Genomic DNA, 15636 nt, shown 5'->3' on the forward strand with positions numbered 1-15636 from the left:
TAAAAATTGCTTAACTTAGAATTTTAAGGATTTTATTACTAAAGGGGCAAATACTTAATGATCTCTGATTTGAAAAGGAGAGCGCAAAACCATGGGTGTAAGGCTATTTCCTCCTGCGCATTATTGCACATGTTCTATGGCATACAGTTCAGCGCCTTAACTATAAGAAAAGATAAACATCTTTTTAGTTTTATAGCTATCTTGGTTAATTTTAATAAGTTCTTTTCTCAGTAAAATAGTTTCAAATTTAGTTAAACATTTACAAATTATTCTAGGGTTGCTTCTAGCTATTCCACAGAGAGACAGATGTCACATGATTTGGTTGCTGTTGGCAGGAAAAGTGAGAACTTTCATCCAGTGTTTGAACATCTTGACTCAACTCAGAATACTGAAAACAAACCTACAGGAGAATTTGCTCAGGAAATCATAACTATAATCCATCAAGTTAAAGGTTGGTATATTTTGCACATACATTAGGGATGACACAAAAATGTACTGATTTTTCACAAGATATAGGTAAATATCTGTGCTAGAGTAATACTAATTAATATTTCATTATAAATTAGGTCATTAATAAGGAAATCTGTTATAGAGAGTGTAAGGTATTGATTCAAACCTCGTTCTTCATGTGTTGTTCCAATAACCTGGTACTTCAACTCATAGTAGATTACAAATTGAAAGTCAGAAAGGGAGAGGTTGGCTGCGGCAAGACACAGGACTACTGAGAGTTGCAAGAAACAATAACTGATAACCAAACAGGAAGGAGGAAGCAACAAACACCGTATATGAAACTTGACAAGAACTCTGGAAGTCTAGGTATTGTGGTGATATTCTTAAAGTCCCCTGAGGGCATTGCTGAGGCCTTGTGCCATAAGGGTGAACATGATGTGATTGACAAAAGAGTCCGGTTTGATTTGCTTATACTTCATGGCATCAGGGAGTTGCATCACAAATACTTTAAATATTTGCATTAAATTGTTTTGTTTTAGCTTCTGGCCAATTTCCATTCATTGGAAAATTCAGTCACGTGGAACAACTTTCTTCATTGATGCTGCATAATAAAGCAATCATGGGTATAATAAACTGGAGACCTTCAAGAATTTCAAAATTTTTATTTTCTGTTTATTACTGGATATTTGCACTGATTTTACTTTTATCTTAATAAACGTATTTTGAAAACAGATTATTTTCTCTGAATCCCTCAGACTAAGGCACATATTTACTTTGAAGTATGCAATTTGTCTGAAACAGTTCACCTTTCTCAGTTCCAGCCCCTCTCACCCAAAGAAGTGTGATTCTTGGCAGAAAGGGAGGTGGTATTGCAGAAAAATCCAGGCGATTGTCCCAGAACAGGAACAGTAAGTTAGAGAAAAGGACTGCTTAAGTAGCATTCTGATGGGTCAAGCGTATTATCTTTCTCTCTATCCTGTTAAAACCCTTGTAGCATAGCTGTTTCATAATGTCTTCACCAGCTTCAGTTAATGTTAATTCAAGTACAATGGCAGTAGGACTCCTTCTGTGATATGTAAACGACATTTAGCATTCGTTGAGAATTGTTCTGATGTTTCAGGGTTATTTTTATTTTTTTCCTCTGGGTGAACTATAAAACTCTGTACCATCTTTACTTCCCAGTATACTAAGGTCTTACCTGGGAGAAGAAAGGTCCTCGCTTTGAGAGAGCTTTTCCCCCAGCAAATAAGTGGGCAGGTCAAATAGGAACAGAAGCCTTGTGTTCATAAGTCAGGCATTTTTTACTGTTGCTTAGGCTTGGGAAGGCATAGGAGCGCTATAAATTAGTCTGTGGAATAGGTTTAGGTCCCACTTATTTCCAAGGGAAAAGAGATTGGATGTTTTTTAACAATCCCTTATTCCTGTGCTTATATATAATCTTTTAAATGGAGTCAGTTTTACACTGAGATAAAACTCTTTGTTTCCTTTTTCAGCAAATTATTTTCCATCATCTGACATTACTCTGCATGAGCGTTTTTCAAAAATGCGAGATATACAAGCTGCAGATGTAAATGAAATTAAATTGAATTCAGATCCAGAAATTCACAGGTAATGATTGATTATTGTATGCCCATGTAATTCTTGGGAATAAGTCTCAGAAAGATTTGGGAAGGTGCTGCCTTGTGGGCTTGCTGTAGACTCTAGGACTCTTTTCCTACCTAAAAGCCAGGACTAACCTAAGCTGGTACTGGGCCAGCGTACTTTGATGGAATAGGTTGTATTAAAGCCATTGAGTAGCATTGTTTAAATGTGTAGGACTTTGACAATCTTTACCTACCTAACTTTGATTCTGCTGTGTCTATAGTAATTGCCTACTGAAGTTATCACTGGAAGAATGAAAGACAATTGTCGAGCCATTGAAATCATGGGTTGCTTCATGTGGTCAGAAATGGCTGTTCTGAGGGCAGCCGGATGAAAACCTATGTCTTCTTCTGCTGGCACCTGGCCGAGCAGGTGGTGTGCCCTGTCTCGTGAGCTGAGCTGAATCAATGTTAGAATGCAGTAGATCACCGGAGCAAAGTTTAAGGTTACACAGACTAGCGATTTGAGAACCACTGAGGTGTCACTCTGATGTTGTTCACAGGATATGTGTGTCCTGGGAGACTGCCGTGTAGATGAAAACCCACCTGGTGGCGGGTTTCTTTTGCTTCCTCCAAGACACACCAACTTTATTTCAAATTCCATTCTCTAGTAATGGAATCAAGGTATCAGTGTATAACATAATTATTTAATTGTAATATGCCTTTATTATTTTAGGAGAATAGATATGTCTTTGGCTGAGCTTCAGAATAAACAAACTATGGTATATGAACCAGAACAGGTAAGTGAATACAATTTTTGCTGAAAGAGTTTCACATTGTTGGCATATTGATGGAAAAGCGAACTGGTAATAGAGGTTTTAAAAAAAGGGAATCTGAAATTTACAAAGCTCTCCAAAGGTTCTAGTTACTGGCTAGGTTGCAGAGAGAACACTGACAAAAGACAAAAATATTCCCTAAGAGAGACAGTCCCTAAGGGTAACAGCTTTGTGAAATTGACATAAAATTACAGCATTTAATATTCATTCTAAAACGTCACACTATTGTAAAGCTTGCGGAAAGTATGTTTGATACCTACGTTTTTCCCAAGCAGTTATGTGGAATATGTTTTTAAATTGTATGTGGATGAATGCAGAAGAACGTAGTTTAATTTGAAACTACCCTTCTGTTTACTGTAGAATGTATGAAAAGTTCTGTGGAATATGAACTAGCCAAATAATGGAAATAACACTGATTTTTGTTTATTGCCATGCTCTGTGTGCCCACCCAACACTTCCTCAACCCGCACCTCCCCCCCCCATTTCTTTGCTAATTAGAAAAACTCTGTGGACTAGCCAGGGAGGGGCAAGAAAACTGGCTCTCATTTTAGAAGTATATCAAGTTCTCAAAGAACTGCGAATTTATTCACTGAGAGTGAAATGTTTTTGTAGTGGAACGATTTTAATACGCTTCTGATCGAATATTTAAATAATTTTTTCACTTGTGAATGGTTACAATTTTTATTAAACTTACAGAGGTAAGTTGGTTTATTGAATAGGTGCTATTTTCAGAAAATATCTATGTCAAAAAACTGTAATCAACTCATAGGAAATTTGAAAAAATCACCTCTAAGTCAACCACTTAACACAAAATATCATTTGATCATCTTTTATTGTAGTCGTACATCTGGCATTTTAGCATAGCTGCTATCATAGTATATTAGTTTCAGATGCTTTTTGCTTTTTACTTAATAATGTTGCTTTAAGTAAAATCTCTGAGTTCCCCATGACTTTTTATGATTGAAGCTTTTTAAATTTTAATTAACTTTTCTCAGTAGTTATTTTTTTCACATTGACTTCCACATAGCCTATATTAATCCATAATTCAAATGTTCGTGTGTTATTACTTTGACTTAAATTTCCCATGAAATCATTCTTCCCTTCTCCTGTAAATTTATTTTACATTTAAGTTGCTTTCATTTTTTTGATGATTTTAAATCTAGCACTTTGAATATATTTAGGGAGATAGCCATTTCTTTGGGATAGAGTCCCACAGGTAGGATTCCTGGTTCATTGTTATGAACTTTTCTGTCTGTGCATTGTCAATTGTGTCTCAAAATATTTTAATCAATTTACACTACCATTTGCAGGGTGAATACAAGGTAACTTATTTAGGACTTTTACTTAAGGTTCTTATTAGATATGGTCTTTGTGCAACTAACAGTAATGTGAATGGTTTGTCTTCTGTCAAAATTCCTCAGACTCTGGTCAAAATAATAGATCCAAATGATCTACGACATGACATTGAAAGAAGGAGAAAAGAACGGTTACAGACTGAAGATGAGCACATTTTTCACATAGCTAGTGCTGCAGAGAGGTAATCAGTAGATGAAAAACATCCTATTATCAGGGAGCTTTTGGTTTTAGCATATTTTTCAATTTTTGTGTGTGATGATTTTCATTTTAGTGTAGGGATTTAATCCTTCAAATCCATTTTATATGTTTAAGTGAAATCTATTAAAATGTTTCAAAGTTATTCAGGGATCATCATATGCTGTTTGATTGAAACAACAGAAACACCAGGGGTAGGTGAGTATTTGAGGTCTTTGTAATTCTAGAAAAGAGTGTAACAGCTTTTTGATTATTAGCAGGTGCCAGGACCTGCAAGGTTATGGACTGTTTCATTGAAACTCTAACATATTCTGCCGTTTAGATTCTGGTCCTTTTTGAATATTACAGAATTTCCTGAGGTCAATACAGTTCTCTTTTGGAACTGTTCATGGATGTCTGTCCACGAAATAGAGGCAGGGATAGTAGAAAATGTGGAGGAAACAGGAATGGAAATCCCACCTCTGCCATTTTACAAGCTGTTTGCTCGTGGGCAAACTGGCTTTTGTTTCGGGAGCATGTTTCTCTATAAAGTGAGAAGAACCAATTTATAATGTGGACAGGTTAGAAATATTAAATGAGCTGGTACAGGCAAAGTACTTAAGGCATGCGTGGCAAACTGAGTATCAGTAGATCCTTGTTTTTCTTTCCCAACTCTAGTTCTTTTAAGGGCTCTGAGTATTACTAGATTGGCCTCCGTTTATCTCTAGTTCTAAAAACTATGTGGGATTCATGGCAACTCTGGGACCCTGTATGATTATGAGGTATATTTGAATAGGACAAAATTTCTAATTCGCCCAAAGTTCTTCAGACTGTTTGGGTCTCTCAGAAAGCAGGGGTGTGTGAATAGGAAGGATCAGTGCTGATTCTCTTCCCATATTCCTTAAAATCGAATTGCTAAGATAACTGAGTAGACTTAAATCAGGTCTGCGGCTAACCAGGTCTGAGTCAAAATACACGGAGCTTGTTCAAAACCGGGCTTGCTGCTGATAATAAGTTTGGAACTCATTAAAAGATAGCAAAACTGTGTGTTCAGGCATATAAAACAACTGAAAATAAAATAGTTAAAATCTTGTTCCTTGGTGGGTGCAAGTCTCCAGCTTCCTGATGGGACACAGCATGACTGTGCTCTTCAGTGACATAAGTTCTCTCTCATGCTTTTCTTAACTCAGCAAGTATAAGAAACTCAGTGTGCCAAGAAAGAGGATTTTCAAACCAGATCTAAGACAATCAGCATTTTATAAAAACCATGTAATGCTTCAGAATATATCTCCACCCTTTGAGGTAAAAAAGGGCTTGAGCCCAGGAGTTGCACCTCAGTTCAACACGTGGCTCTGTAGACAGCTAGCTTTGTGACTGATCCAAGGCAAGTTATTTCACTTTTATTTCCTCCTACATCAAATACAGATGAGAAACATTCTTACCTCCTGGTGGTGGTGAAGATTAACTAACGTGTTGGGTATAAGGGGCAGAGTAGCCGGTCAGCGTTAAGTATTATTAGTGTTCGCTTTGAGGATGGCGTGTAGCATGCCAAGATGGCTCTCTGCAGGGCCTTTTGCTGGGCGTGTTGGACTGTTTTATTGGTATTAGACAGCTGCTGTGGCATGAGGATTTGTTTTAATTGAGATATTACTGATCACAAAATTTATCCTTTCAGAGTGAATTTACTGGTGTTTAGTATATTCACAAAGTCATGCATCTGTCACCATTGTCTAATGGCAGGACGTTTTCACCACTCCACAGAGAAGTCCTGTAACCCTGTAACCTGTTGTCATTCCCTATTTCTCCCTTCCCTCAGCCCCCGGCAACGACTCACCTACTTTCTGTCTCTATGGATTTCCTATTCTGGACGTTTCATATAAATGCAGTCGTATAATATGAGGTCTTTTGTGGCTGACTGCTTTCCTGTAGCATATTGTTTTCAACATTGCTGCATGTTGTAGCATGAATATTCCTTTTATGGCTGAATAATATTCCATTGTATGGATAACCACATTTTGTCTATCCCCTCACCAGTTGGTGGGTGTTTGGGTTCTTTCCACTTTTTGGCTATGGTGAATTACGGTGCCGTGAATATTCATGTGCAAGTTTCTGTGTGGGCATATGTTTTCATCTATCTTGGGTACATACCTGGGGTTGGAATTGCTGGGTCCTGTGATAGCTCTGTATTCAACTTCTCGATGAACTACCAGACAGCTTTCCACAGTGGCTGCATCATTTTACATCCCCATCAGCAGTGTATGAACGGGTCAGTTTCTTCACATCCTCACAAGTCTTTGCTATTGTTCATCTTTTAAAAAAAAAAAGATTCAGAGAAAAAAAATCATTTAAAACCTTTAACTTTTTTCTCTTTCTTTTTTTTTTAAATGAACATATAATGTATTATTAGCCCCAGGGGTATGGGTCTGTGAATCACCAGGTTTACGCACTTCACAGCACTCACCATAGCACATACCCTCCCCAATATCCATAACCCCGCCACCCTCTCCCTACCCACTCCCCCCAGCAACCCTCAGTTTGTTTTGTGAGATTAAGGTCTCTTATGTAAAACCTTTAACTTTATCCTAATTCTGTTTCCTTCTTAAAATAAGAAAGAAAACTGTTGATTTTATTCTTTTGTTTTAGAAATTCAGTCTGTGAAATTGATCTCCTTACTGTTTTTGCATAAACCTATTTAATCAAGTCAGCACTTAGATTTCTGTAGAAATTCAGAAGAAATGAATATGAAATCATAAATCACAGAATATAGCAATTTCCCACCTGTGTGATCTTTTGTGTGTGTGTGTGTGTGTGTGTGTGTGTGTGTGTGTGTGTGATCTTTTCTTTCCTCAAATAGTTACATGCATGCTCTGTGTGTATGTTTGCCCACCATTGTATTCCCACTGCCTTGAGCTCAGTTCAGAGCTGTTGAATGAATGAAGACTTTGCAAAGGAATACATAGGACAGAGGATACTTACACTGTAATGCGTTTAAGTTTTGATTAGTATTTATTCCCTAATACATAAGGTAATCTTTACCAAGCAAACCTAATGCTGGGACATTCTGTCTAGTCTCAGAGACCCTATTCTCTCCCCACCCACTTCTGACCAATCTCTTACTCTAATATCCTCATGTCTTCTCCTGACCCACTCTTTCTGCCTCTTGTATCCACTCTTACTAAGTTCCATACAGTGTTGCCAAGGTGTTGTTCTGTATATATAGGTATGGTGTGGGGGGGATAAAGCAGCTTCAAAATAAAATCAGTAGACTTCGAGAGGACGTCAGACTGCTGAGACTTTCCTTTTAGCTACACAGGATATAGAAAACATCCAGTGAAAAGGTATATACACCAAGTCCTTGTCCTCATTGAGCTTACAGTTTAATGGTAGGAGAAAATAAATAAATACATGTTGGTGGGTGATAGGTGAAAGTAAGGCAAAAGAGGAAGCTTAATAGGACAGAGTGATATGTGTGGTGTGATTTTATTAGGTAGTTATGGAATGCACTTGGGATTTTTTTTTAAATTGAGCAGGGGTGTGAATTAAGTGAGGGAGTTAGCCGTAAGGTCTTTTTAGGGGATAGTATTTTAAGAGAAGAAGCTAAAGGCAAAGACCCTCAGGCAGAATCATGCTTATTTCAGGACTAGAAAGCAGACCCTTAAGATTGTAACACAGTGGGGAGGAAGAGAGTGGGTAGGTAAGGCCAGATTGCAAAGAACCTTGGAGGACATGATGACTTTGTAGTTTACTCTGGGTGAGATTATAAAACATTTTGGGTTCTAACCCAAGAAGAAATATAATCTCATTTAAATTTTAAAAGATTCACCCTGGTTGCTGGGTAGAGAATGGACTATAAGAGCAGAAGAAAAATCCTTTCATTCTCATGTAGAGAAAGATTACAGTCAGGAAGTCAGAGCATGGTAGGTAGATATCTGCTCCTCAGATATCTTCTGCACTTGGTGTCTGCCTCATGGCCCAGGAGGGGTGTTTGTGCCTTGGCCATTGTGTCCATATTCTAGCCTTGTCATTAAAGACTTCATGGGGAAAAAAAAAAAAAGACTTCATGGAATTTATGCAAGCAGCTCCAGCAACATTGGTCAAAATTTAGTCTCATGGCCATACCTAGCTGCAGAGGGAGGCTGAGAAATCGTTTATTTAACTTGGACACTCTTTTGCCTGGTCACAAATCTGTCAAACGGTTCACATTTTTTTATTTTGGCAAAATGTACATATAATAAATTTTGCCGTTTTAACCATTTTTAAATGTACGATGCATTGGCTTGACGTACATCGACAGTGTTGTGCAGCCATTCACACTGTGCACTTACACAGTTTTTTCATCTTCTCAAACAAAATCTCTGTATCATGTAAAGAGTAACTCCCCATTCCCTTTACTCCAGCCCCTGATAACCTCTATTCTTTCTATCTCTGTGAATTTGCCTATTCTAGGTACCTCATATATATAAGTGGAATCATATATTAATTGTCCATTTGTTTCTGGCTTATTTTGCATAGGATAATGTTTTCATCCATGTTGTGTCATGTGTCAGAATTTCATTTTTTAAAAAAATTTCACTCCTTCAGGGTGCCTGAGTGGCTCAGTGGGTTAAAGCCTCTGCCTTCAGCTCAGGTCATGATCCCGGGGTCCTGGGATCGAGTCCCACATCGGGTTCTCTGCTCAGCGCGGAGCCTGATTCCTCCTTCTCTCTCTGCCTGCCTCTCTGCCTACTTGTGATCTCTGTATGTCAAATTAAAAAAAAATTCACTCCTTCATAGGGCTGAATAATATTCCATTGTATATACTACATTTATTTGTCTATGTTTCTGTTGATGGATTTACTTTGTTTCCATCTTCTGGCTACTGTAAATAATGCTGTCAGGGACATTGATGGCATCATCTTTTTGATCATAGCCATCTTAGTAGCTATAAAATGTTATTGCATTGTAGGTTTGATTCGCATGTCTCTAATGGCTAATGATGTTGGGCATCTTTTCATGTCCCTTTTGTGTGTCTTCTTTGGAGAAATACCTATTTAAATACCTATTTAAATCCTTTGCCCATATTTTAAATTGGATTATTTTATTTTTATTATTGAGATGTAGGTTCTTTATATATTCTGGACATTACTCCATTATTCAGATATATGCTTTGCAAAGAGGATTTTTAAAAGTCCATTGTTTTACTTACAAAAGTAGTAGTATATTCTAATGGCAAACGTTTAGAAGTATATAATAAGGTATAAAATTAAAATATAAGGCATTCTTAATTTCATGAGTCAGAGATGGCCACTGTTAATACATTTCCTGTCGTTTATTTTTTCTGGGCACACATGTAATATATTTTAGATAATTAAAATTATCCTTGGGGCACCTAGCTGGCATGTGACTCTTGGTCTCATGATTGTGAGTTTGGGCCCTGCACTGGGTGTAGAGAGTACTTAAAAATTAAAAAATCGTGGGCGCCTGGGTGGCTGCGTCACCCAAGAGGCTGCCTTCAGCCCAAGTCATGATCCTGGAGTCCCAGGATCCAGTCCTGCATCAGGCTCCCTGTTCAGAGGGGAGTCTGCTTCTCCCTCTGCCCCCTCGTGCCTCTCTCAATGCTCTCTCTCACTCTCTCTCAAGCAAATAAATAAAATCTTTTAAAAAAAGAAAAATTAATTAAAAAATAATAATAAAAAAAAGAAAAAAAGAAAAAAAAATTTTAAGTAGGCTCCACACACAATGTGGGGCTCAAACCCATGACCCCAAGATCAAGAGTCAATTGCTCTTACCAGTTGAGCCAGCCAGGCACTCCCACAAGATTTTTTTTTTTTTAATGATCCTCCAAATAGAGCTTTGCACCCTACGCTTTTGACTTACTATCATATCATGAGCATTTTGTCAGAACATGAGAGTTTTTAACATTTCATAATACTCTGATTAGTATTCCGTGTCAGGTTTGGGGGCGTCAAAACTGGGGCCACAAAATGAACCACCCACAGGGCCTCCTGTGAGGACCGCAGCTTGCCGGCTAAGACAGGCAGGTGCACCAGCATTTATGGACGTGCGCGGTATGCGTGAAGGCTTTCGAATGCTTCATGTGCACGTAGCAGGGATATCTAGTCCACCTCCGAGGACCCTGGAACAGTGCAGTTGGAACTAAATCTTGAAGTTCATCTACGTGGAAGGAGATTACAATAGAAGGGATTGCTCACGTGAGCTGGAGGAGGCAGGAGAGCAATGCGAAGGGCTAAATGTTTCCAACGCCCAGTGTGCGTATGGGGGAGGTGGGAACAGAGCGACCAGTGAGACAGCAAGGGCCAGAGCGGGAAGGGCCTTGAAGGTCATGATGAGGAGTGTGGATTTTATCTTGATGTCAGTGGGGGACCCATGGAAGGGATTGAGGCAGAGCGGAGCCGGCGAGCAGTTTGTTCACCACAGAGCAGGAAGGGTCAGAGGAACATTGTGGGGAGATGTGGGAGGTGACAGGGAGAGGACTGCCCCAGGGCTGTGAAAATGAGGCCCCTCTTCCTTGGAAGAGAAGCCCAAGAAAGGACCTTCCCTCCCAGGTCCGGCTGCCTGAGAAGAGGACTTGGTGGCCTCTGGACATTTTGACGACAGGAGAGGGGACCTATCCTTTGCTCCCGTGGCCCAGCAATGACAGAGGCCTCAGCTCTACCAGTGAGGGAGCCTGAGCCAGTGACACTCTTTGGTGCTTTCATTAATAAGAGTCTGTCAGCAAGGTGGGTGGCCCAGTGCTGCCGAAGTCTCGAGCGGTGATGATCTTTCCTCAGAAAACACGCATTCCACGGCTGGTTTGGGGGGTTACAGCCCCCAGGAAACCTGTCCTTGGACCCCAGATTGAGAACCCTGGTCCAAACTTTGTTTCCCCCTATTGCTGATTTTCAACTTAGCTAAATAATGTTTGTTGAAAAAACGAAAGTTTTAGCCCTGGTAACTGTCATTTCGTTTGTAATTTTAGTAGTGATAGATATTTGAGGTTCGTTGTTGCTTATTTGTTTGTTTTCACTGTTGTGCTGCTTTAATTGTCTCTGAAGGGGGCAATTTGATTTCTCTTTTTCACTTGTTGGGTAAAGGTAGACTAATAAAATATTCTTAACTTTGTCTCTCATTTTATTAGGAATGATCAGCCCTCCAGTTTTTCGAGGTTGAAGAGTACTCATGCCGATGAATTCCAAAAACCTATGGATTTTATAAAGTCAAATTTTAGAAAATTTATTCAGAAACCTCACATGGTAAGATTGCAGTTTTAAATTTTTCATTTTTGTATACTCCATTGATCACCAGTATTTTTCTAACTCTTCATTAAGTACATGTTAGGGTTCTGTTGCTCAGTGTTAATAATCTGTCGAGTCTTACCCGTATGACAGAGATCATTATCTCTAATTTAGTAGGATTTTATTTCATTTATTATAGTACTTGCTTTCTTAAGATTTTTTCCTTTAGATTTTTTGAGAACTACTTTATTAAGATATGATTTACATACCATAAAATTTTCACCCATTTTAGGTATACAATTTAGTGATATTTTATAAATCTACCAAGATATGTAACCATCACCATAATACAGTTTTATAACCTTTTATGACCCCCCAGTAATAGCCCTCATGCTTATTGGTTATTCCCCGTTCCCACCCCTCGCTAACCACTAATCTACTTTCTCTCTCTAAAGATCTGCCCTTTCCTAAGAGTTCAGAATATGGCAGCTGGCTTTCAAAAGAAGAGCAAACAAGTGACAGCTAGAGAGTTGGAAGCCAGAGTCCACTTGTAATCTAATCTTGGAAGTGATGTTCTATCACTTCTGTCATATGCTCTTTGTAAGAAGCAAGTCACTAGGTCTAGCTCACACTCAAGGGAAAGGGGATGACAGAGGGGCCTAGCCCCGGAATGCACATCCCTTCACTTGCAAAATACACCCTTCCCCGTTGAGAGAAGGGGGTGGGATTATGGACACTGGGGAGGGTATGTGCTTTGGTGAGTGCTGTGAAGTGTGTAAACCTGGTGATTCACAGACCTGTACCCCTGGGGATAAAAATATATGTTTATAAAAAAATAAAAAAATTAATAAAAAAAAATACACCGTTCCCTACCATGGTGGCCCAGAGTCTCATCTCATTACATGTATTCTTGTGCACTTACTCCGACTTACAGACTTAATATCACTTCAAGATGAAAAAAATTTTAAAAAAAAGAAGACTGCTATGTAAAGGGTTTTATATGACTTTTTAAACTGCAGGGAGAGAGGTGTGAAAGAGGAAGCTTTGTGAGAAGCACAGCAAATGGAATAGCAAATGGAATGAATAGAAGGTCTTAAGACTTGATTTTGGAAAAAAGAAACTTCAGAATGCACCCCATCTTCTCTGTTCCCATTAAAGGGTTCTGCTTCTTTGCAGTTACGGTCTTAATGCTCTGACTTTGGATACTTCCCTAGTCATGGCAGGAGCGTCACGTCGGATCAGTTATCTGAGTCAGCGACTCCTGCCTCCTGCAGTGTTGAGAATTTGTTTTCTTCTTAGGCAGTGGGAACTCTTTTTTTTTTTTTAAAGATTTTATTTATCTATTTGACAGAGATCACGTTAGGCAGAGAGGCAGGCAGAGAGAGAGGAAGGGAAGCAGGCTTCCTGCCGAGCAGAGAGCCTGATGCGGGGCTCGATCCCAGGACCCTGGGATCGTGACCCGAGCTGAAGGCAGAGGCTTTAACCCATTGAGCCACCCAGGTGCCCCGGCAGTGGGAACTCTTTAACAATGGTTTGGTTCTTTCCTGGATGCCTGAAAAAATACTAGATGTATAGTCCATTTTCCAAAAGTCACACTTTGTGTTATACAGGAGTATTTTTTTTAATACTTCTCACATTCATGAATTAAACTAGCTCCTCACAAACTAGCACAGGTTACGTGAAGGAGGATATATGTATGTTCCTGCAGCTAAGCTACATGCTACATGCTTTGTGTTTTCAATCCTATACATTTATTTATTATTTTTTTAAGATTTTATTTGTTTATTTGACAGAGAGAGAGAGAGAGAGAGACATCACAAGTAGGCAGAGAGGCAGGCAGAGGGGGAGGGGGAAGCAGGCTCCCAACTGAGCAGAGAGCCTGATGGGGGCTCGATCCCCTGACCCTGAGTTCATGACCTGAGCCGAAGGCAGCGGCTTAACCCACTGAGCCATGCGGGTGCCCCTAATCCTATACATTTAAAATGTGTTTCTTTTTTAACTTTTTATTGAAGTGTAGTTGACACTGCGTTATAGTAATTTCAGGTGTACAGCACGATGATTCAAGAAATCTTTGTGTTATGCTTTGTTCAGCACAAGTGTAGCTACTGTCTGTCACTGCACAACATTATTACAGTACCACTTACAATATCCCTATGCTGTACCTTTCCTCTCTGTGACTTTTTCATTCTATGCCTTACTCATTTCATAACTGAAAGCCTAGATCTCCCACACCCTTTCACCCATTTTACCCATCTCCTCACCCCCTCTCCTCCAGCAACTGTCAGTTTGATTTCTGTCTCTTTGGATCTTTTTCTGCTTTTCGTTTGTTTATTCATTTTCTTTTGGTTTTCATTTCCACATACAAGTGAAATCATATGGTATTTGTCTTTCTCTGACTGATTTCATTTAGTGTAATACCCTCTAGGTCTATTCATGTTGTCACAAATGGCAAGATCTCATTCTTTTTTTTTTAAAGATTTTATTTATTTATTTGACAGACAGAGATCACAAGTAGGCAGAGAGGCAGGCAGAGAGAGAGGGGGAAGCGGGCTCCCTGCAGAGCAGAGAGCCCGATGTGGGGCTCGATCCCAGGACCCTGGGATCACGACCCGAGCCGAAGGCAGAGGCTTTAACCACTGAGCCACCCAGGTGCCCCAAGATCTCATTCTTTTTTTTTTTTTTTAAGATTTTATTTATTTGACAGAGAGAGAGCACAAGTAGACAGAGAGACAGGCTGAGAGAGAGAGAGAAGAAAGCAGGCTCTCCACTCAGCAGAGAGCCCGATGCGGGACTCGATCCCAGGACCCTGAGAGCATGACCTGAGCCGAAGGCAGCGGCTTAACCCACTGAGCCACCCAGGCGCCCCTCATTCTTTTTTATGACCAAGTAAAATTCCATTGTGTATATACCATATTTCTTTATCCATTCATCTATCGATAGACACTTACAAGGCTTTCGTATCTTGGCTATTTTAAATAATGGTGTAATAAACTGGGTTGCATATATCTTTTTGAATTACTATTTTTTCATTTTCTTTAGGTAAATACCCAGTATTGGAATTACTAGGTTTTATGGTTTTTCTATTTTTAATTTTTTTGGGACCCTCCTTACTGTTTCCCAGCAGCTGTACCAGTTTACATTCCCACTAACAGTGCCTGAGGGTTCCTTTTTCTCCACATCCTTGCCAACTCTTATTTCTTGTGTTTTTGATTCTAGCCATTCTGACAGGTGTGAGATGGTATCTTGTTTTAGTGTTAATTTGCATTTCCCTGATAATTAATGGTGTTGAGCATCTTTTCATGTGTCTGTTGGCCATCTGGATGTCTTCTTTAGAAAAATGTCCATTCACGTCCTTTGCCCAAAACTGGTATTTTTTTAAATGATAAGATGAACTTTTAAAAATAAAATCGAAATATATTAATCTATACTAATACTTTTTTCATGCAGAATTATACTATGCAGAGAAAAGACATCATTACTCAGAAACCCTTTGGAGTTGAGGGAAGACGTCAAAACACAGCAGGCTTTAGAAGACCTTTTAAGGTATTGAGTGTTATTTTCCATTTAATTCTAGATTTGTGTTTATGCTCCAAGCATGTTCTAAGTGTTAGTAAACTGAAAGCTGCTTTTATGATATTTCAAATAGTAGCTATAAACTAATATTTCTGGACATAAATTTGTAGTTAACTATAATCAGTTTAATGATAGCCCCTTTCCTCAGGACTTGAGTTTCAGATATATTTTTTTAATATTTTATTTATTTATTTGACAGAGAGATCACAAGTAGGCAGAGAGGCAGGCAGAGAGAGAGAAAGAGAGAGAGAGGTAAGCAGGCCCCCTGCCAAGCAGAGAACCCAATGCGGGGCTCAATCCCAGGAGCCTGGGATCATGACCTGAGCAGAAGGCAGAGGCTTTAACCCACTGAGCCACCCAGGCACCCTGAGTTTCAGATATTTTTTTAACCATCGGAACCCTTTTTCAAAGATTACATGGAAAACACAAAGATATAAAATGGATGCAGATGGG

General features: G+C 39.1%; 1 protein-coding gene across 11 annotated transcripts in view; it reads left to right on the forward strand.

The window, feature by feature from the left end:
• BCLAF3 (BCLAF1 and THRAP3 family member 3) overlaps positions 1 to 15636 on the forward strand; it is a 59279-nt gene that overhangs the window by 30194 nt on the left and 13449 nt on the right. For 4 of the 11 annotated variants that reach the window (XM_082718321.1, XM_082718318.1, XM_082718322.1 and 1 more), the window contains exons 5-11: positions 276 to 451; positions 1266 to 1358; positions 1944 to 2058; positions 2767 to 2830; positions 4288 to 4403; positions 11514 to 11628; positions 15058 to 15153. In XM_082718321.1, the coding sequence (XP_082574447.1) occupies positions 276 to 451; positions 1266 to 1358; positions 1944 to 2058; positions 2767 to 2830; positions 4288 to 4403; positions 11514 to 11628; positions 15058 to 15153 (775 nt within the window). The other 7 variants (XM_082718324.1, XM_082718325.1, XM_082718326.1 and 4 more) reach the window with 5 other exon arrangements.

Source organism: Mustela nivalis, assembly GCF_964662115.1.
Source record: "Mustela nivalis genome assembly, chromosome: X".
NCBI lineage: Eukaryota > Metazoa > Chordata > Mammalia > Carnivora > Mustelidae > Mustela > Mustela nivalis.